Below are 24,290 nucleotides of genomic sequence, written 5' to 3'. Positions count from 1 at the left end.
GTGAGAAAGATTGCTATAGTGCCCATCTAAAAGATGGGAAAACGAACTATAAAGAGTCTGTCAGCTCATTCACTCAACATTGTTGGTTGCTACTGTAAAGCACTGACAAAGATCAATAAAAGAGATCTGCTGCCTTCTCTAAAGAAAATCATATTCTAATACAGGAGATACTGACTATTCTCTGAAGATGGGGCTATGAAAGGAAATGGAATGGTAGTTACCATGGTAGAGAAGACAGAAAAAGGAACATCCTACTTCTCTGAGACCCAAGGGAAGGAGTTGAGAATAAGTAAAGATACAGGTTAATGAATGAAACTGCAAGAGATCAAAGCTGAAGGTACTTACACAAGATAACTTTGGTAGTCACATTTCCTGAAGAAGAGAGATAAGAGAATTCTCAATAAAGAGCTTGAGGACAATGACTAAAGTTTGAAATAGTTCAAGCAGGAAAAAGGGAGCCAAAGCTCACAGGGACACAAAAAATTGCCCAGAGGCACTGAAAAGTCCAGCAAGGTTAGAGACCACAATCTTGTAATTTTCTCCAGGAGTACCCAATAGTCTTAAAAAATATGAGCAGTGAAGACAGATGAATGGAATGGTTCAAGATGCTTTTTGCTGATATTTCTGGCCTTACCCTGGGAGACAACAGGAAAGAAGTGGCAACTGGTATCAGGCCCCACATCCTGGGAGAATGAAAAGGGTCTTCTTGAGATCCCACAGCACATTTAATGTGAGAAGAAAACAAGCAACACGTAGGATAGAATAATTCAATAATAACAGGTTGGATTTATTTATAGTGTTTATTATGTGCCACTTGTAAGAACTTTGTATGTACTAACCTTATCCTTACAACTACCTTATGAGGTAGGTACTACTGTTTTCTTCTCTTTTACAAAAGAGAAAACAGACAGAGGTTAAGTGATTTGCTCAAGTCCTATACCTAATAAATGAAGGAGCTAGGACAGACTGTAGTATGAAGTTTTAAGATTTCTAAAGTAGCGGATAACAAGTTTCAAGACAGAGTGAAGACCACAGTAATAGAGAAGGGGCCAGATCTGTCCCATCGTTACCATTTAGTGCCAGTAGGAACACGTAATAAACATGTATTAAAATAAATAAATGAATGCCTGCCCACACACACTGGATAAAGTTAGTTTAAACTAGAGAGAATATCTGTGAAGAATGCATGCAAGTCTTCAATGACTGAGGGAGCATGTGGAAGAAGTTAGGAGACAGTCACAGGAATCACTCAAAGAACGGTACAGAAGGGCCCAAGCTGCAAGAGTGATAGATGTTGCAATCATTAGCATCTGGGCCCAATGATTCATGGATTATAAGGAAAGAGGACACCTCAATTCAAGAAGATAAGCCTGTATCCTCAGGTCAAAGGTAAATTACAGATGAAAAGAGGGTGAAGAATTCCCAGAACAGGTAGAGATGACAGATGGTAGTCAATCGGCCGAGAAAGAAGGGCCTTACCAGCTATGGTTAACTGGCTGGGAGGAAGAAGTCATGGTGGAGGGAGTAAAATGTAGAGAAAGCTAGTGAACAGAAAAGACTAGGCTAGCAAGTAAGTCTTCCGACACGCAATCCAAAGTAACTGCTAATACATACCTACATCTTTACTTTCAAGTCACTGTTTTAGGAGACTAGGCTAACTAACCTTTAAGGAAAAGTGCCACATGATCAGTAATGACCTACAAATTAAGGCTTCACTTACAGCTGAAAGAGTTCAAATATTTTGGAATACTCCCAGAATCGACTTAGCTAAGTCATTGATTACTGTGGTTTGGCTTCAAGGACTAGTTTCTCATTTAATCAATCATTTCACTAACCATCCACACTGTGTCTAACACTTCAAGATTGAAAAGGGGATCTGGTATAAACTTTGGGCAGGAACCATAACCTAGTTCATGAGTGAAAAAAAAGAGGGTGGAAGAAAAGAAGGAAGGAAATAAAAACAAAATGTACTTTTAGATAAACACTTAATGTACATATCTGGAGTAGGAAATGGCAGCCCGCTTGCCTGGAGAATCCCATGGACAGAGGAGCCTGGCGGGCTACAGTCTAAGGGGTCACAAAGAGTTGGGACATGACTGAGCGACTAACACTTCCTTTAATGTACATATTAGAATGTACACACCAAGTGAGTGTTTACTCCTTCAATAAAGTTATCCCAGAAAGGTTATACACTTACCCCAATGAGTAACCATCACTATCGTATTTTCTCTTTTCAATCTACCCCCACCCCACAAGAGCCAGTGGCATTCTTTTCAAACACCCCAGCAGTGACCAAACCCATATACTTTGAGACTGATTTCTTAATGTGGTCCACAAATTGAATCTATAAGCTTCTCAAAACCTAAGTTCTAAAAATTTAAGTACCCAAAACTGGCAGCATCACTAAAATAACTGTATAAATAAAATTACTTGCAAAAATAACCTTCAATTTTAACATAAATTGTGGCATGAGTGCTCACTTAGTTGTGTCCAACCCTGGCGATCCCATGGACTGTGTAGCCCACCAGGCTCCGCAGTCCATGGAATTTTCCAGGCAAGAATACCGAAGTGCGGTGCCATGCCCTTCTCCAAAACTGTGGCAGAATCATGACTAAATACTGGTATAACAATTGTTCACTGTATGTTAGGTCCAGTTCTAATGCTTGACTCTCTTTATCTCACAACAGCCATGTAAGACAGGCCCTACAACCTCATTTTACAGAGGAGAAAACTGAGGTTAGAAGTGGTTAAGTAACGTGTTAAAGGTCACACAACTAGAAAGAGGCACAGCTGACATTTAAACTCTGATAGTGTATGAGCCCACACTCATGCTCTCTAGTCTTTTTACTTTTTAGTCAGGTTTCTAAACCTATGCTGAATACTCAAATGTGAAACTAAATGAAAATTCCCTACAGACTATCCATGGTTTTATATGTAGGCAAAGAAATAAAAATTAAAACATTCAAGTACTATTTTTTCACCTATGAAATTAAAGATATCTTATCTAAGACACTGTTACAGGGTAGAAGTACAACCTTGAGAGATATAATTAATTCCTACAGCCTTCACTTTAGAGCCAGACTGCCTAGGTTAAAAAGAACCTTAGGTTCTGCTACTTCCAAGCAAAGTGACCTTAAGCAAATTACTTAACATCTCAAGACCTCTTTTGTAAAAAAGATGATAATAGAACCCTACAGAGTTATGCAAATTAAATTAGTTTACACATGCAAAGCAGAGAGAGCAGTGTGTGGCACATTATAAGCATTCAGCAAGTGGAACTATTATTATTCCTACCTTTCTGGAGGTCAATGTGGTTGGTCAATGTATCAGTTATGTTGAGTCCAGTAATTCCATAATCATAAGTGAAAAAGTGAAACTGTTTAGTCCCTCAGTCATGTCCAACTCTTTGCAACCCCATGGACTGTATAACCTGCCAGGCTCCTTTGTGCATGGAATTCTCCAGGCTAGGAATACTGGAGTAGAGAGCCATTCCCTTCTCCAGGGATCTTCCCTACCCAGGGATTCAACCCAGGTCTCCTGCATTGCAGGCAGATTCTTTACTGTCTGAGCCACCAGGGAAGCTCCTAAATAATCACAGTTGCATTCTTTGTAATAGAGAAAGCATGTATTCACTGGAATCAATCAAACCTGTCAGCAAGGAAATGGATAAGCCAAAGTACTGCAGATTCAAAATCATGTTTTTGATATATTTAACATGGAAATAAATATATATAGTACAGAAATAAAAATTAGTGGAAATAAAATAAATATAGTAAGATACTGTATTTAAAAGGCAGTATATAAAAAGATGGTACCTCAATTTTACTGTGTGCTTACACATGTATGAAAGATTATAAGGAAACACATCAAAAGGTTAATACAGCTTACTTCCAAGTGGCAGGGTTACAGGTGATTATCTATTACTTTACTTAGAAGTTCAGATACTTATTAAGTTTTCTATCATGAATATGCATCACTTTTACAACTAGAAAACCTACTAAAATGAATTCATAGCTTTGCTAGACTACAACTGAATAATTTTCACAATATACTTACAGACATTAACTGTAATTCATGTTTCAGCTCAGTGATTACTTACTAGTAGCACCTTTTTTGTTGACTTTATAATGATAAACAAGAACTATTATGAAAGTTCCGTTATTTAAAGCTATAAATTGTCCAATAACTTTTTTTTTTTGGGGGGGGTGTAATTAGTTTATTTAGGAAATGATCCTAAGAAGCACAGTGAGCAAGTGAGGAAGTGAGATAGGAAATGAAGGAGAGACAATGGACGGAGCATGAATGACATTTCAGATTTGGGTTCTAGAACTAGGGCTCAGTTCTGTTGGGGGCGAGGTGTGAATAGTCTATAAAGGGCATACATCACCTTGTCCCACCTAAGGGCAAGGAAGCTGGGGCACATATCCACTAGCTTCCTCCTCCCCTGGGCTGAGGGATGCTCCTCTGCAGTGGCCAAGGATGCCAGGACCAGAGAAAACCCTGAGGCACAGAGTGGCTGAAAGCCATTGGCCTGGATGTGACCTGTCTGGAGGTGACCTCCAGGATGGGTAGACTATGAGTGGGCTGTGGACAACTGTGGCTACATAGGCTGTGCCTTCTTCCTTGCTGTATCCTTAGCACCCAGGCAGCGCTTGGCACATCATGGATGTTCAATAACCACTAGTTGAATGAGCAGATGGATAAATGAAGAGCACATATGCACAAATACAGCTTAATGGTTCCTCAAATGCTGCTCAGTTGTCAAAAAACTTTTGTGACCATTTGAAACCAGCTCAAGTGTCAGTGACAGTGGATATTAGTGGGCAGGGCAAGATAATCTGCTTGCGGTTTGAAGTCCTTGACCAGAGTAGGTGGGAAACAAGCAGCAGGGCCATCAAGTCCAAAAGAAAGGGAAGCTCCCTATAAAGCACCTTGGAAATCATAAAGTGGATGTAAACCAAAGATGTTATTGTATTATTACTTCTTTTCCTGGGTGTTCCTGGGCACAGGGGATTCAGAACCCCACTGAGGTGCCTGTTGTTATGAAACTTTGGTAGTTAGACAAGTCGTAACTATTATATTGAATCACAATTTGCCTCCTAATTGCTCATTAGTTTCCAATGGCTTCAAATGACACTTCATCTCTGTTAACTGTGGTTCGGTGGCTCACAGTTTCTGTGTGTTATCGTCCTCACCTGTAAAGTGCCTATGATAACACTGCATAAGACCTGGACTCTGCCTTTCAACCGCATCATTCAAATTCAGAACTTTTATAAAAATCTAGCAAAACTTCAAAATTTTGTTTTGCTGTTAAGATTAACAGATAATTTTTTTTCAAATAACAGCAAAAAATTATCTCTGAGGTCTCCCAATTTATAACACAATGAGAAGATACACTATTTTTTCTAGCCTTAATTATATAATCTTGTTGAAATAGAGAAAACACTATTATTACCTAGCTGCATTTAATGAATGAAACTTTCTCTATTTTGTTTGAATGAACTTATTGTGTGACTACTGTATTATTTAACAAGTCAAATTCACACATTATACTCTATACTATTAAAACTGTTTCAAATTCAGTAACTTTAGTACTAATAATTTGGTAGTAATAATTTTCTTGGCTCCTCAGAACTGCTTTCTAAGATAATACAAAATAGACACTTTGTAACTACTTATCTTTTTATTTTTAAGTTTCTAAAGCCTGTGAGGTACTAACTATAACAGCTGGCTGTCCTAAAACCATTAAATAGAAAAAAAAAATCAGTCTAAGTGAAAGCAATACTTTAATGAATGCTATATCTCCATAACATCCCTATAAGAAAATATTAAAGAATAAAAAACAAACCAAACTTGAGAGGTTAATTCCGCACCCTGTGTGATTTGCAAAACTCTTATTCAATCTCTCTGTATGTACAGTCCAGGTAGTAAATAAAAGAAACCTATTTTGAACATTAAAGCTGTTCCCTTAAATCTAACAAATATCACTACAGCTAGGAGAAACAAAAACATTAACTTTCCCTCTTGTCCTTAAATTCTTGTGCTCTTAAGTATTTAAGAACATAACAAATGAGTATCAGTCATTCTGTGGGTTCCATTTAACAATAACTTCTCTTATTGTCCATGCCACACAGGTGGTGCTCATCTAGAATTACTGCATGCACATCACAGACAGAGATTCCTTATCATGATTGACGATGCTTCTATAAACCAGTAAGTGAAACCATTTTCAGATCACATTCTAATGAAAATCACTTTCACAATTTGTCTCCTAAACTCTGAAGTCTAAGTCAAAAAAGGCAAATCAGAGGAGACCAGTATTCCCATTCAACCATATCCCCTCCAATACAATCAAGCTTTTCAAGCCCATGTGGACAAACAACCCAACTACAGTACAGACGGTGAGGAATGACTATTATAAAGATAAGAACAAAAAGTTCACCTGACAGCAACTAATCCTACAGAGTGAAACACATGGCAACAGCAAGGAAATAAGGGCAGGAACTTCTTGGGACAGCATTCTTTGGTCCAAAGCCACAGAGTTTCCAGGAGTTTCACAACTACAGCTTCCTTTCTTAAAAAAGTGTTGTGTCACTTGCTGTCATTTTGGGTACCAAAAAACTCCGAAAGATATGAGATGCTATATATTTTGTCCACTGCAGCAAAGTTTACAAACTGGAATAAAATATTTCCTCCATCGTCAATCTGTTACATACAGAAAGTTCTGCATTGTTTTCCATCTTAAAAAGAACCAACTTCTCAGAACCTGATTTTATTGATGAGACTACAGCTGGGGTAGGTTTACACATTTACAAAATATCCTGTACCATCACTTACTATTTTGTAAAGATAACAAAACAATCTTCAAACATATTTTTACACTGTTTCACCGATCAGTTTTATAAAACACTTTGAAAGGAGTATTTGAGGCCTCTGCTTACACTACAATTTCCCTTAGAGTAGCTGTTTATCTCAAATGGTAAAATATAGTAGTTTTGCACACATGAATACACAATTCCATATTTTCTTTATGGAATAACATGCATTTATTACTTCTGACTTGCAATCCATGCAGACTACAGTTAGGTAAATGACTGCTAACCTGGAAGGAAAAAAAAATTCTGAAAGTCTGTAAGTATTCATTTACCAAATAATCAGTGAAATATCACACCACTGAGGTTTTATGTAGCCATTCTTAATGAAAGTTCAAAGAACTATGATTTTTAAATTTATATATTAAAGAAATGCAATGGTTCTCATTGTAGGAACTACTTATGAGTAATGTTAATACCCATGAGAAAATTTAAAACTCTTAGACACTTTTAAAAATTAGCAGATACTAAGTACTGAATATCAAACACTAGCTACTTGCAAACTTCATTTAAGGATTTTAGACAAACTTAAGAGGGCAACAAATTACAGATAAGAAAAGGCCTACATTAGCTCATGACCATAATGCTCCTGAAAAAAAAAAAGTCAGTTTCAGTGCTGTGTGGTAACCTGTCACATACTCTGATACTCTTTAGCTAAAAGAAGAACAAAATTCTCTCCCACAGCTTCTTCCCAACAGTACAAGATCCAGAAAAGAGGGATATTGTTTTCTGAAGCTATACTGATACATCCCAAGACCCCAGAACAGTACCTGGCACACAGTCCTCAGTATTTCCTAAATGAATGGAGTGGAAGAACAGGTAGGGACAGGCAAACCAAGAGATCAAAGAGTTGATTACACATAGATAAAGACAGAGCTGATTAATCAGAATATCCACAACAGTGAGTTGATGTCAAGTGTGAGCTATTTCACCTTTTAACAATAATCTGTATTAGAAGTCAGACTTCAAGAATAGCAAACTTTTCTTAAAAATGTATAAAATTATTTTAAATTCTGAATAATTCTAGATTCTGCTCACTTAGTAGGAACTGATTCAGTAGGAAAACTATCCCTACTCACGAATTCATAAACCCAGTTCATTGTTTATCATTATAAAGGAAAACGTGCAAGTGAACTTCATTAGTGCTCTTCTGTCAACATTTCTTACTTTCTTTGTACTTTCTCACGATTACTTAAGGAAAAAAACTTCAGAAATTAAAAATCCCTTTAATGTGCATTAAAACATCTAATTCTCCTGATTATATCCTACCTTTATTTACGTAAAGTCCCAAGAGTTTTCACATAGGCATTAACATTTTTCTTATTACCATCTGGGAATTCTGCATCAGGTGTATTTTTTCGAAAGAATTCAGGGAGGTCCTCAAGTTTTCTAAGTCAGTTTCTTACTCAACTAGGACAATTATATTAATCTCTCCACTAAAGTGCGAACTACACTTTAGAAAAAGCATGCTTTAAGAAGTGAATACAAACCCTCTCTTCAATGCCCCCCACTACACAATATAATGTGCTTGTGATTCTAAGACAGGAAACCACAGCTTCTTCTCTAGTTTTCCTGGTTTAAAATCTTCTATTCAATTGCTAGTTTGTCCACCTTGACGTCTACTTGTTACAGAAGCGGCCATGAGCAAGTATGTCCAGTTTCTCTGTCCCAAGAGTACACTCTAATTGCTTGCCATTGGCTATCTGATTCAGATATGACATCCAAAGCTATACCCTGTAATACTAAACACCGCAGGGGTATGACTTAATTTAAGGCCAAAAAAGTTTCTAAACAAAAATACTTTTGCTGTCACTAAAACCTAGAGTAAAGCAACTCACGGTGGTGACTACTTATTCTTTTGGGCTTCCATGGCTAAGAAATGAAGAACCAATCGTCCCATTTGTTTTCTCTTACTTCCCCTTGAGTGGCTAGGCCATTCCTGCACAGGAGAGTTTGTAAAGTGCATTGGAAGGTTGCGGATGAAAGATTCTGTAAACACACCGACGTTGTTAGTGTATTACTACAGAGCATTACGCGGAACGTCTGTCAACGCGTCGAGGGTAGGTGAACGGCAGAGCCCTTCCTGGGGAGGGGAAGAGCGGGAGAGGTCCGTCCCCGGCATCTTTTAGCAGGCCATCCTTTAGGCATGGTGATTTTTTTTCAACTGCTGCGAAACCTCACGTGAAAAGTTACACACACGCCCCACACCGGGAGGACGTAGACGGTCCCCGTCCCTGCAGGGCTGAGAGCCCCGGGGACCGAGCAGGAGCGGGGTGCTAGGGGTTGGGCCTACACCCCAAGAGCGCGGCGAGGTGCCGGGACCGGCCGAGGGGCCCCGGCCGCAGCCGACGCCCGCGGGGCGACCGGAGGCGCAGCTCTGGGGCGGGGGCGCGGCGCCGGCCTCGGACGCCGGGGGCGCGGGGAACGGCCCGGGAAGGCGGCCGCGCCGGGGCCCCGCGCCGCCCCGTTGCCGGGAAGGCTCGCGCCCCGCGGCCGGCGGCGTGGGGGATGGGAGGCCGGGCCTGCGGCCTGTTGGGGGGGAGTTCAGCCCGGGCCTCGCGTGCGGCTGTCGGCCGGGCCCCCAGACCCCGGGTCCCAAGCGCCGAGAAGAGACTCACCGGAAAGGCCCGGATCCGCATCTTGGTGTCCTTCCGGCTGCCCGTGCCTTTGCTCAGATTCGACATGGTGCTCGTCCCCTCCCCGGCGGCGGCTTCGGGTCGCACTCCGAGGCGCCGGTGTCACATTTAAGGCGGGCGGGCAGGCGAGGGGCGACGCTGGGGGCGGCGGCGGCGGCGCGGCCCCCGGGCTGGGCTGGGGAGCTGGCCGGCCCCTGGGCGGCCGCGGCGGGGGCAGCGGCGGCTCGGTCTCCGGCGGCTCGGGCTCGGCTGGGGGACTGCGCTGGCGCGGCGGCTCCGCGGGGTCCCCCTCACGCCCGGCTCGGCTCCCTTTATCGCGCTCCTTCGCGATGGCGGCGGCGGCGGCGACGGACAAACATCTCACTGCGCAGGCCGAACGTCCTCCTCCTCCTCCTTCTCCTCCTCCGCCTCAGCGAGACGAGATCCGGCCCAGAGGGTGGAGAGGGGAGGAGGGAGGGAGGAGAGCCGGAGAGTGGAGAGATTGGGGGGAGGGGGGGTGGGAGGACAGGAGGGGGAGGCGGGCGGCCGCGGCAGGAGGAGGGGGACGCTCAAGTCTCGCGAGAAGAGGGCGAGCGCGCTTTCCCGGGCGGGGCGGGGCGAAGCCTGCGAGTGGGAGGGGGCAACGGGAGAGGAGGAAGGGAACGGGGATTTGGGGAGGTGGGAGGGGCCAGCGGGGAGGAGAGGTAGGAAAGGGGCGGGACTGAGGAGGGAGGAGTGAGCTTACTTTTTGAAAGGGGAGCGTTGCAGACCGGATCCTGGGTGAAGGGGCTGCTGATTGGTGGAGCGCCGGCGAGGGGGCGGGGTCCTGTTCACGTGGACCGAGTGGGCGGGGGAAGTTCCGAGAGCCGGAGCCGGACTGTAGTAGGCAGTGTTCGGCTCTGCTTAGCTGGGCCGACCTGGATGGGCTGGGCTAGAGCGGGAGGAGGGTAGTCTCGGGGTGGAGCGTAGGGTGCTAGGTGGATAACCACGTCCTGAAACTGGTTCCTGTGTTTTTCTAGGGCATGTGGACTAGGGATGGATACTTGACCAGAAGCCAGAAAGTTGAAAGAAGAGTTTGTGCAGGAGTTATTAATATATGCAGTGTCGGAAAGTAGAGTCCTCTATGCCTAACAAGGTATTCGGATTGGATGTGCACACTCCAGCTGTCAGGATTGAGGGGTGGAAATCCATAAAATTTCCTTAAACTGCACAAGCTCTTGATTCACTATTGTCTGAGAGACCTAGAACTTACTAGTATTAAAATTTGTATTTCTTAGCCATTGAAATAACAGCTCCCTTAACGCAGTGCAATATTTTGGTAAATGGTGTTAAATATAAAATAGAATGATAGAAACCTAACCTTAACCTGCCAAATCATTTTTACCATTTCAAGAGTATGATACATTTTGAAAGCCAAAATTTTTGTCTTTCATTTCAGTTTGCTGATAATTTGGGGGAATAAAAGTTTGGCATTGCGTTCAAAAAGTCTAGTTTGATTCATCAGTTTTGCTTTTCATTATGAATTTTACATCCTAATTTACTTCTTTGTATTGTTATATTTGGATTTCTGACTGCAGAGGAATATGTGAGTTCCCACTAAAGTTTACGATATCATTTTAAGTAAGAACCTGTTGTTGGAATAAATATTAATAGAATATTAATACTTTTAAATTTTATTTTTAATGCCTTTTTAAGATGAAGTTTAAATCTTTTTAAGCATTTGGACTCTGGGGGTTTTTATTTTATTTTTTTTTAATAAATGAACTGGAATATACCTTTTTGATTTGTTCACTGTAAGGTTAGATTTTCCCTAAATTAACTTAATCCTGATAACTAGATTCACCAGTGTTGTGCCTTCACCCCTTACTTGGTTGAAATGCCCCATTGAAAACATTTTCTTGTTTTGTTTTCTGGTATTTGCTAATAAAACAGAGCTTAAGAAACAAGGATATTGCTTGAAGCAATATCTATGTAAATACTGAAGCTAAAAATATGTCAAGAATTTTGTTGATAAGCTAACAATGGGAGGGACTCTGATTTAAATAATGGCAACCCACTCAAGTACTCTTGTCTGGAAAATCCCATGGATGGAAGAGCCTGGTAGGCTACAGTCCATGGGGTCGCAAAGAGTCGGACAAGACTGAGTGACTTCACCGTACTAAAGCTCAGTTGATAGAGAATCTGCCTGCAGTGCAGGAGACCCCGGTTCGATTCCTGGGTCAGGAAGATCCCCTGGAGAAGGGGAAGGTTACCCACTCCAGTATTCTGGCCTAGAGAATTCCATGGAAAGTCCATGGGGTCGCAAAGAGTCGGACACGACTGAGCCACTTTCACTTCACTTCACATGAGTCTTGGATAGAAGTTTATAATCTGTGTGCTGATTGAACCTTCATTTCCATAATCATTAGATGATACTAACAACCAATGTTTTTGTATTGGTTGCAGGGTCAGGTGGCTCAGTTTCTTTCTAATGTAAGAAGACTGCTCTGTCCAAGGGATCATCCAGGCGAAAATCCTGGAGTAGGTTGCCATGCCCTCCTCCAGGGGATCTTCCTGACCCAGGGATCAAACCCACTTCTGCATTGCAGGAGGATTCTTTTTTCACTGAACCACCTGGGAAGCCCTTCTACTCTTTCACTGGATGTATTCTGTGTCTTTAGGGGCAAGGGCTAGGCTGTTTGTCTAGAGTTCCTTATCTGTGAAATGGAGATAAAAAGAATGTTTCTTCCTTGGGCTACTCAAATTTAGATGATAAATACATTTTTTAAAACCCTGAAAGCAGTGTTCAGCACAGAGTAGTCACTCAAAACCTGTTGGCTGCTATTATCTTTGGTAATTAAGGCCCAGCTTATACTGTCTTCCTTTATTCAATATGTAGGTTTCTTTAAGAATGCTGTATGCTTTTACAAAATGAATCTTACTTGGATTTCAGAAACCAATAAAGTAGTTTTTTCAAACATTAGAGAACCAGTGTTATTTGGCAAGTAAGAGTATTAAAGGGCTTCCCAGGTGGCTCAGTGGTGAAGAATCCCCCTGCCAACGCAGGAGTCACAGGAGATGCCAGTTTGATCCTTGGGCTGGGAAAATCCCCCAGAGAAGGACGTGGCAATCCACTTCAGTATTCTTGCCCAGGAAATCCCAAGGACAGAGGAGCCTGGCAGGCTACAATCCATCGTGTGGCAAAAGAGTTGAGCGCTGACTTAGCCAGTAAAACAGCAACAACAAAGAGCATTAAAAGAAAATAAGTAACCGGAAGTATAGACTAACTTCATTATTTTATTTTGCTTTTTTATGTATTTTAACCACAGAAATGGAGGAAGATCAGTTTGTGAATGAAGAACAGTTCTTTAGAACAATGCATTGAGGTGATTTTTCTTCTTTCAGTGTGAACCTGAGAAAACACCAGCATTAACACCACACTAAAAGCCAGCATTTAGGAAACCCCCCTGCATTAAAGCATATATCCATGTAATTGTGAAGCGTATAATGTCCTTTTGTTTTGTGAACTCAGATTTTCATATTATGGTTTTACTTAAGCAAAATTTAGCTGCATTTAAAAGAATCACTCTCTACTGTCTCCCTTTAGGTTGTTAACCACAAAGACCCAGAAAAATTCTTAAAAATGAATTTGTCTGCCACTGCCATAAAAAATTCTACTGCTCATTTATTTAAGAAATATTTATTTAATGGCTGCCATATATCGGGCGGTAAGGTAAATAAGACAGATGAGACCTACCATTACATAATATATAGTCCTTCCTCCCTCCGCCATCCCCAAAACTTGGAAACGACAGGTCCACGCTGGATTTGGCAATAACTTTTTTATACACTGTAGTCCAGAAATCAGAGCTTTTCCTTCCTAGAAAATCAACATCCTCAAAATGCCTATGAAATACCTTCTAAAGCAGCAGTAGGCCCCTAGTCCAGTCGTGTTCCCTGCCCTGCAAATAGCAAATGAACTTTCAGGATATTCCTTTTTCTGTCAACTGCCACCTGATCCAGCAGAGAAAGGAGCGCGGGACTAGGAACCAACTAGATGTTACATGCCTGCCAGTTGGTATTCCCACTTATGCTGACCGTGTCCTGACACAGGAGAATTGTGGCCCCATTTCCATTTATTTGCAGGGAGCACGTGCAGTCAGAGAAGCCAGGAGGCTGAGTGGACCAGCCTCTTTTCTACATCCCAGTCTAGAGATGGGCAGTACAGACTGTGAGAAGCCAGTGAAAGGCAATAGCTTCTTCTTGGCCATGAATTTCCAGGTATCCAGGATACCAAGCCACATTAATCACTGCATCATACCTAGTGATTTGATTCTGCAGATATTGCTTATTAAAACAGCTGACAGCCTACCAATTTATTTGGAAAGATCTGCTCATTGGCTTTAAACAGCAAAGGCTGTGTTAGGGGAAGATGCACATTCTTCAAATTGGAAGGGAAAGATCTGTAGATATTATCACGTCCTTGAAAAGAAGGGCTCAACCTACTTTCTTCCTTGTCTCCACCAGGCAACTAGTAAGTATTGTAGGCCATTAAATTTGTACATGTTTAGAGCAGTAGCATTCATGTTTGCTTTATAAGATGACATGTCATAGGAGTATTGGATTGACAACATAATCACAGACATAAAAACTGTAGATCTTTTCTACTCTTTACTGTTTTTTTTATATGTATATCATCTATACAAGAGCATGTAAGACCTATGAGCATAGGAAACAAGTTACATCTTGAATTAAAATCTTAAATGCCCGTTGTATCATAAAAACCCATCTCAATTTTTTATCACATGTCATGCTAAACAAAATCATCTCACTGGAAGCTCTGGAAATCTTCTAGTTAGCCTGGACAGTGTTCTGTTTACTCCACATTTATCCAGTAAATTAATATTTTGAAAATAAAAATGTCTATATATACAACCGACAAACCTAATTTAACAGAATACATATTCTCAATTAAAAATTATAGGCATCGTGTCAATGTAATTTTATTTTGAAGACAAATAATTTCCTCTTACTGATAACAGTAACTATATCAAGAATCCTCTGGGGGACAATTATGGATATGTATTGCTCTTTCTTTCGTGATGAGTAAAACGCATGTTGAAATTTATAACTCTTCAGCTCTGTCTTTGTGAAGTAAGTTAATTTTGAAGATGAGATAAAATGCAGTTCCAAAGGACTATAAATGTAAATAGTCTAAATTTTATGCTACATTTAGTAATTGTGTGAACTATAAATACAACAGTCAACAAATAAAATAGTATTATCTTTCAATTTCTTCAATAAACTGTTTTGAGTTCACAGTAAACCTATATTCTTTATTGTTACATTTTCAATAGTGCTGGTAGAGATGAAGAATTACCTTTAAGAAACTTACAAATTATTGTTTTAAATTGTTGGGGCCGATTTCTAGCCCCAAGTTGATATAATCAATTAATTCCCACCAATAAGTTGATTTGAAGTTAGTTACTGGTATCTGAACCTCCTGGTTCTTGAATGGCTAGTTTTGGGGCAGACAATCCACTGAATGGATGGTTCTAAGAAACGGACAATGTGGACACCCTGTTAAGATGAAACAGGCAACTTTATATCTCACCCAGGTTAAAACCTTGTAAAAATTTTTCATGTATAAGAACTTTAGATATTGTCCTTCTCTGCTAAGGGACTTTGTTGAGAAGTGCTTATCTCTGCATGAACCTTCATTTTTTGGGAAAAGTTGCTTTAGATGCTCATATTGTTAAGGCAGTTTCACGCTATTTTATTAATTTTTATAGTTATGTTTGTGCTTGTTCGGGGGGTGGTACTTCCTATTAGCATCTCCTGATTTCTTGTTTTAAAGGATTCAACTGTTGAGTGTGGTCTTGGTGGGTAGTGGTGTCCATTTCCTATCGCAATAGCCAAGGGGGCCTGATGCCCACTCTCCACTGCCCAGCTCAACATGGGGATGTATTATGTAGACTCAGGCGAGCGGGCCTTCTCCTTGAGTTGGTGGCTGAAGGACACAGGGACATTTGGTGGGCATACAGGCAGTGGCAGTGGGTGGCCTAGGTGCCTCCCACTGAATGACTTCCGTGTCATTTCTGCTCTTCAGCTTTCCAGAGATCCCTGGGTTCCTGCTTATTCTCCAACCCTGATCTTCCCACCTCCCTGGCCTTTCTGTGACTCCTAACATGCTTTCCCCAATTTCCATTTTCACTTAAAATAGTTAAAGTTTGTTTCCACTGTGTATCAGTCAGGGTCCTGGCAAGAAACAGATGGCTCACTCATACAGGGAAATTGAGGCGAGTTTAATTCAGAAGTTTAATTCAGGCGACTATTTACAGAAGTGTGGGCAGATTTAGGGAGTGACCACAGGATGATGAAGCATCTCAAGACTAACAACAGAAGGGAGGTTTGCATCCCTTCCAGACTAGAAGGGCTATGAGAAATGGCCACCAGAACCTGGAGGCAGAATTCTCTCTGAAGCCTTGGAACAGGGCTGTCTGAGAAGCTGAGACCTTAGGAGAGGACCCAAGCTGCTGGCTTAATAGGGAGGCAGACAGGGGAGAAAATACCCGAGCCTTACTCTTCTCCTTCCTCCAGATTTCTGGCTGGTAACCTCCATTGGATGAAGCTAACTGGAAGCCAGAAGGCAAGGAAGCTCATTAATGGATCCCATAAAGGTTAGCCTTCCTGAACACAGAGCAGAATGGAGAAGGGAACAGGGAATATCTGTGTAGAGTTCTTGTGAATAAGACTTAACTGATAAAAATAAAATACACATTTTTTTAAACCCCTTCATGTAGTTGTAAAGTCTGTGCACAATAAGGAGATGCCTCGCTGAGGAGGTCAATAGAAGTGATATCCAAAGCAGGTGTGCTTGCAAGGGCTGTCATTACTTGAAGGAAGGAAACCTATTTCCTTGATCAGAAGTGCCAATTGCCCTCTAAACTATGCAGCTGTGAGTCTGTGTTTCCCTCGGTGGTGGGCAGGACCCTTTGGTCTTTTCTAATTTGTATTAAAACTATCATATAGGGTTTCCCTGGTGCCTCGGTGGTAAAGAATCCACCTGCCAATGCAGGAGATGCAGATTTGATTCCTGGTCCGGGAAGATCCCACGTGCCACAGAGGAACTAAGTCCACGTGCCACAACTCTTGAGCTTGTGCTCTAGAGCCCGGGAGCCACAACTCGGTGAGTCCCAGAGCCTGTGCTCTGAAACAAGAGGAGCCACCACAGCGAGAAGCCCACGCAGCACAACGAAATAAAATTATTTTGAAAACCTATCATGTAGACAAACAGTGATTGCATTACCTATACACTAAAGTTTTAAACTATGGAAGAAAATAGCACCGTGGTTAAGCATGCCCATGCTGGAATCAGAGCACCTGGATTCTAAACCAAATTCTGCAGTGTATCAATTTTTGTTGTTGTTCAGTCACCTAGTTGTGTCTGACTCTTCGAGACCCCATGGACTGCCACATGCCAGGCTTCTTTGTCCCTCACCATCTCCTGGAGTGTGCCCAAGTTCATGTCTGTTGTAAATGTACCATTTATTTTCAACAGTGAAATCAGGTTAATAATAATACCAGCTTGACAAGGCTAACATGAGGATTAAGACAAACAGTGGAGGTAAAGTATTTGGCACAACACCGACATGAATTGTTCCACGGTTAATTTCTAACCCTGTGTTTTGACTTTCATTCCTGCAGCCACCAGTATCCGGTTTGCTTGATCCTTTCCTTGGTGGCACCAGTACCATCAGCACTTTTCTGTCATCTGTATCTGGTTACCTGTACTACCATCATCCTGTCAATCATATCACTTTCTAATCAGCTTTCATTTTCCCTGCAACTTTCACTTCTCTAGGCCTATTTCCTAGCTGTCTCTTACCTATGAACGTTGCTCCCAAGGTATCTGTCTTCCCAGGGAGACCCAGGAGCAGCAAGTCTTCTAAAACGACTGAAAAGGAGAAACAATGATGGGAATTTTGCTTTGACTTTCCAGTCATGTCAAAATCTTCACTAACTTTTATACTATTAGGATATCCTTTCTGTAGTTTAAGATTTGACTTTACCACAATTCTAGGATTAAAACTGTAAATCTACTATGCTTATTTTAAGGGCTGAAAATGGACTAGGAAAAATAAACACACAAAGCAATATAACCCTACTGTCCCTTGTCATGGTCTGTCTTATGCTGTGTTCTTACCTTCCAAAGCATACAAAGCACAAACCTTGGATATATACATTACACGTGGTGCAATCCATCATCATTTGCACTTCCGCTTTTCTCTCTCCACTGCCACGTCACTTTTGTTGTGCACAAGAGAGCAGCAAGGCTCGAACCGACATCCTGACAACGGAAAAATTATGTCTCATGTCAGTGTTAAGTACATGACAAATTAAATTAATCCTTAAGCTTTTTGTGTTCTCATCACTTTTCACCTTTATTATATTTCAGCACATGTTTTTAAATTTTCATTTAATCCTAATACTTGCCAATAATATTAACAGAATGCAAATTTAAAAGGCGTGCATGCTTAGTCGCTCAGTCGTGTCCAACTCTGTGACCGTGTGTACTGTAGCCTGACAGGCTCCTCTATCCGTGGGATTTCCCAGGTAAGAATACTAGAGTGGGTTGCTATTTCCTTCTCCAGGGGATCTTCCCAGCACAGGGCTCAAACCCACATCTCCTGCATTGGCAGGAGGATTCTCTACTACCGAGCCACCTGGGAAACCTCAGTTTAAAAGGAGTGGATAGAAAACTCCCCTTGACACTCTTGCATTGATTTAATCTCAGATAACAACTTCGTCCTTAAGGTTTTGATTGAAAGTATGATGCTATATCGGAGAAGACAATGGCACCCCACTCCAGTACTCTTGCCTGGAAAATCCCATGGACGGAGGGGGCTGGTGGGCTGCAGTCCATGGGGTCGCTAGGAGTCGGGCACGGCTGAGTGACTTCACTTTCACTTTTCACTTTCATGCATTGGAGAAGGAAATGGCAACCCACTCCAGTGTTCTTGCCTGGAGAATCCCAGGGACGGGGGAGCCTGGTGGGCTGCTGTCTATGGGGTTGCACAGAGTCGGACACGACTGAAGCGACTTAGCAGCAGCAGCAGCAGCATGATGCTATATTAAAATCTAAAGTATTTTTATATCTATTGATAAGTAGGCAGTTCTTTCCATAATTGTGTCCAGACTTTTAGAAGTAATAGAAATGGTCCACAAGACTCTCGTTTGATCAACTTATTCACCATCAATTTTTGGTGCATTTACACATCTACCATTTGAACTAATGTAACAAGTGACCATGCGTAGGAATGGGGAAGGATTATGAATGAATTGATTATGAGAAACATCACTTTTTAAAACAAGCCAGCACACTCTCCTTTATAGAAATACCTGGCATATGGTCTAAACTTAAAGAATATTAGCAGTTATCAAGTGGTTATACCAAAGCCAAGTGACAATTATGGTTGTCCATAAAAATAGTACACTTGAGGAGTTCCTTGGTGGTGAAGTGGATAAGAATCTGTCTACCAATGCAGGGAACACAGCTTTAATCCCTGGTCCAGGAAGAGTCCACTTGCCGCGAAGCAACTAAGCCCATGTGTCACAACTACTGAGCCCATGAGCCACAACTACTGAAGCCTGCCTTCTCTATGACCCATGAACCACAACTAAGGAGCCCCTGTGCCACACTACTAAGCCCATGTGCCTGGAGCCTGTGCTCTGCAATGAGAGAAGCCGAAGCGGTGAGAAGCCCACACACCACAGCTAGGGAAAGCCTGCGTGCAACAACAAAAACCCAGCACAGCCCAAAACAAACAGATAATATATAAAATTTTAAAAAGTAGTGCATCTGAATCAGCCAAGTTAATTTTGTTGCAAGTAAGAGAAAACTCAACTCAGACAGGCATGTGCAACAATCAAATCTGCTGTCTCACATAGCAAGTCCAAAGTTAGCATGGGTTCTAGGTAGGAACATCAAGGCTCCAGTCCAGCCTGTGACAATCTTCCTGGCCCTGGTCTTGGACTGATGGAGAGGTGGCTGCAGTCACCTCTGTATCTCTATGTGTGTCTGTATCACTTACAGACACAACAAAGTCAACAGAGCAGGAAGGAGAGAATTGTCTCTCTGTGTAATGAGCCAGAAAGTGTTCCCAGAAGCAGGAGACTCTCTTGTGGCTCATTGGCCAAGACTAGATTACATGTATATTTTAACCCACTCAGTAGCAAGGAGAGTGACCTTAGTTTATGCTAATCATTGGGGTAAAATGGATTTTTGGAGTCAACTAAGTATAGAACACATTTATTTATCTGTGAAGAGAGTCTGCATGGAGATTAAGAAAAGGGAATGTGTGTGTGTGTGTGTGTGTGTGTGTGTATGAATAAAGGGGCATGATCTCAGGCCTCAAACTACAATGAAATGAAAGGATAGCTCTCAAACACAGAAAAGGAAATCGAAGAGAAGTGTATCACAGCCAGGGATCCACAGAAAGATGTTGCTTGTTTCAAAAAGATGCCACGGGCATGCACATGTACGCAGACACTTTCACACTTCTCTCAGGGGTCACAGGCTTCTCTTTCAGAGGTACTGAAGAAACCTTATTCTCTGCTCCCTGTTTTAATGGGATCTATAGATCAGGACCACCACAGGCAAATGCACACAAGGTGGGTGCCCACACAGAGCAACATGACAGGCAATGGAGAGGCCTCTCCACCCTCCAGAATTCTCCCCTCAAAAACAAAGGAAATGAAATGCACAAAAACACAGAGAAATCAAACTAGCCATCTGCTTAGATGGACAAGGAAGCTAGCTAGCCATGAAATATGGAGAGAGTTTCTGTGCTGTCTCTCCAAGCCCCCGTGGTACCCCATTCTCAGCCCAAAGACATCAGTTCCACTACTGTATGCTGCTGCTGCTGCTGCGTAACTTTAGTCGTGTCCAACTCTGTGTGACCCCATAGACGGCAGCCCACCAGGCTCCCCCGTCCCTGGGATTCTCCAGGCAAGAACACTGGAGTGGGTTGCCATTTCCTTCTCCAATGCATGAAAGTGAAAAGTGAAAGTGAAGTCGCTCAGTCGTGTCCGACTCCTAGCGACCCCATGGACTGCAGCCTACCAGGCTCCTCGGTCCATGGGGTTTTTTAGGCAAAAGTACTGGAGTGGGGTGCCATTGCCTTCTCTGAACACTACTGTATAAAGCATGCCTACAGGTTTTTTCAAAAAGTAATGCTTTTTCTAGATTCCACATATATCCATTAATATATTTGTTTTTCTCTTTCTGACCTGCTTCACTCTGTATGACAGACACTAGGTCCATCCATGTCTCTACAAATAACCTTATTTCATTTTTTTAGTGGCTGAGTCAATATTCCATTGTATGCATGCAGCACGTCTTCTTTGTCCATTCATCTGCTGTTGAACATTTAGGTTGTTTCCATGTCCTGCCTACTGTAAATAGTGTTGCAATGAACATTATGGAATCTAGAAAAATAGTACAGGTGAATATACTTCCAGGGCAGGAATGGAGATGCAGACTTGGAGAACGGACTTTTGGACACAGGCAGGGAAGGGGAGGGTGGGATGACCTGGGACATTAGGATTGACATATACACACAGCCATGTATAAAATAGCAAGTGGGAACCTGCTGTAAAGCACAGGAAGCTCAACTTGGTGCTCTGTGATGACCTGTGATGATCTAGAAGGGTGGGATGGGTTGAGGGGGAGGGAGGGAGTATATGTATACATATAGCTGATTCACTTCACTGTACAACAGAAACTAACACAACACTGAAAGCAATTATATTCCAATTAAAAAAAAAAAAAAACACCGAAAAAGTAAATGTCTATGGGAATTAGACTACATTAAGCCACCAACACCCTGGCATTAATTGTTACATCACAGAAACTAAGTGTACCTGAAAACAAGCAAATTTCCTAGATGGATAGCATCTTTAAAAAGGGAGATACAACTGCTCTATCAGTTTGCTTAGATTTCCAGTAAGACAAGCATGTGTATGTAAAACACATGAGAAAATAATGTGATGATGAAATTCAAACGTGTGTCCTACTTGAACCAATATATGAGGAAGAAACCAGAAACTAAGCCTGTCAGGAGAGGGTCGGTGGCCCTCTGGGATCTCCTCTTTCCCTGGCTTGTCTTCCAAGGGGAATCCTGGGATTGTGTTCTTTACCCCACTTCCTGCTTATTGGTGAGAGATTGGCTCCTCTCCACATTACAATGGAAATTAATCAATATTCCCGAGAATCAACTATGACTTTGGGATCATTTTAGACCCTCCTAAGGGAGTGAGTGGGCTTTCCTGGTGGCTCAGTGGTAAGGAATCTGCCTGCCAATGCAGGAGACATGGGTACTATCCCTGGGTTGGAAAGATCCCTTGGAGAAGGAAATGGCAACCCACGACAGTATTCTTATGTGGTGCTAGAGGTAAAGAACCCACCTGCCAATGCAGGAGCCTCAAGAGATGAGGGTTCAATCCCTAGGTCAGGAAGATACCTTGAAGTAGGAAATGGCAGTCCACTCCAGTCTTCTTGCCTGGGAAATCCCATGGACAGAGGAACCTGGCAGGCTACAGTCTATGGGATTGCAAAAGAGTCAGGCATGACCTAGCCACTAAACAACAACAAGGGAATGAGTAGGAATGTGAGAACTTTGTATCGGGATATTTAGCTCAGAAATGTTTGTACTTCATTGATGTCAAAAGGTTTTTTAATCATTCTGGAGCCCTTCTGGCTCTTGATCCTGTCTTTACTATTTGATAGCAAAGGTGTGTGTCCCCCAAAGATGTAAAGAGCCAGTGTAACAAGGAAGCTTTCCTTTGGGAATAGAAGTTCGTACTTTATGTTTAGGTCAGATCGATTCTTGATCTATTGTTGTTTTGTTTGCTTGATTCACTAACTTCCTAAGAGTAAGAAAGTATCTAACCTTTAGAAATTGTGAATCACTATATTGTACATCTGTAACATACAATATTGTACATCAATTATACTTCAATAATAAATAGATTAAAAATATCTAAAGTATAAGTTCTGGATGTTCTGATTCAGATTGCAAAGGAGAGGGGGTTACCGTTGATTGAACATCTACTACATGTCTTTCACAGAGAAGGCAATGGCACCCCACTCCAGTACTCTTGCTTGGAAAATCCCATGGACGGATGAGCCTGGTGGGCTGCAGTCCATGGGGTCGCTGAGGGTTGGGCACGACTGAGCAACTTCACTTTCACTTTTCACTTTCCTGCATTGGAGAAGGAAATGGCAATCCACTCCAGTGTTCTTGCCTGGAGAATCCCAGGGATGGGGGAGCCTGGTGGGCTGCCGTCTATGGGGTCTCATAGAGTCGGACACCACTGAAGTGACTTAGCAGTAACACATGTCTTTCATGCCTCAGTTTTGCTAACTTTTCTTGAAAGCAACCCTGTGCAATTCCGTTTTACTAGGATAAAATGATGAAGAGCTCTGGGTTCAAACCCAGGTACTGCACTCAAGCTGAACGACCTGGGCTCTCCTACAGAAGAAGATAGTAACCTACCTCATGAGATTGCTCTAAAAATTAAATCAGTTAAGGAATCTTCAACACTCTTGGTTCAAGTTTAGACTGTGCAATAATAAGAACTGAATAGAAATCTGCTCTTGTTTTATTGTTTTACCTATCAGAAAGTCGTATCTCAAAGAGATTATGTAACTTGTCATATCTGAGAGAGGTTATTTGCCTAAGGTCACTGCATTAATAAATCATGAGAGAGGAATTCGAACAATTTTTTCTAATTTCAGGTTTATCCATTTCTAGAGTCTGCATCTTTCACAAATAGTAAATATTCCTGCTGAATCATCTATTTCACTGCTCTGTTCCACACAGGATAATAGGATGAAGCTCCCTAAAATTTGGAGAGTGGAATTTTTTTTTTTTTTTTTGTATCTTCCTTAGTGATCTGTACTTAAGGGCCCTAGGTGGATGTTGCCAAATGCTGAATGATAGAGAGTCCATGCCTAAAACCCCCTTAGGGGTCTTACTGACAAACTACAATTGACCTCCTGTATCCAAGGTTTCTGCATCCAGGGATTCAGCCAATTAAAGGAATGAAATAATTTTGGTGAAAAAAATTCCACCAAGTTCCAAAAAGCAAAACTTTGCCACACATTGCAATTATTTTTGCACTGAATTAGATATCCTAAGTAATCTAGAGGTGATTTGATGTACACAGGAGGATGTACATAGGTTATATGCAAATACTTCACCACTTTACAGAAGGGACTTGGGCATCCGTGGTGGTCCTGGAGCTTAATCCCCTTTGAATGCTGAGAGATAACTGTATTTTGTTGCCATTCTCAGTGATGACCTGAAAATGTAATAAGATTGCTGTGATCTTTACTCACAGACCATCTCTATGTCTTTTAAGATATAAGTTAGCTAGGAAAAATTGTTTTGCTGAGTATGTTCTTCACATGGTAGAGAAAAGAACTGAAGTTTCAACAGAGATTTTGGAGTGAAATTCATTTCTTTAGCTCACCAGAATGTATAGATAGATATATGAGACGGTCCCAACTGTGATTATGTGTTGCTTTTTTCATTAACAGTACTGGAATGTTTTTGTTTTCTGTCCAGGGTTTACTTTCTACATCAATTATATTATGAGAAGAAGTAGGTGTGAATTATAAAATACGCTGAGCAGGCACATGTTAGAGGATAATTTTGTTGAAATCTTTTTTCTTGGAGCACACATAAAAAGACTAAGATTGTCAAAACCCTTCCTTTGGTAGGGGATCTCATCAGTCATTGTCCACATTGTCCCCATA

The 24,290-nt window shown here is 41.7% G+C and overlaps 1 protein-coding gene across 1 annotated transcript in view; it reads right to left on the bottom strand.

Moving 5' to 3' along the window:
* Nucleotides 1-9,699, bottom strand: part of CUL3 (cullin 3) — a 118,992-nt gene extending 109,293 nt beyond the window's left edge. The window contains exon 1 of the mRNA XM_070385850.1: nt 9,491-9,699. Coding sequence (XP_070241951.1) covers nt 9,491-9,556 — 66 coding nt within the window. The 5' untranslated portion in view covers nt 9,557-9,699. The remainder of the gene's footprint in view (nt 1-9,490) is intronic.
* Between the last annotated feature and the right edge of the window lie 14,591 nt (nt 9,700-24,290).

Source organism: Bos mutus, chromosome 2, assembly GCF_027580195.1.
Source record: "Bos mutus isolate GX-2022 chromosome 2, NWIPB_WYAK_1.1, whole genome shotgun sequence".
NCBI classification, from domain to species: Eukaryota; Metazoa; Chordata; class Mammalia; order Artiodactyla; family Bovidae; genus Bos; species Bos mutus.
The sequence above is the reverse complement of the archived record's forward strand: the minus strand, read 5'-3'. Positions and strand labels throughout refer to the sequence as shown.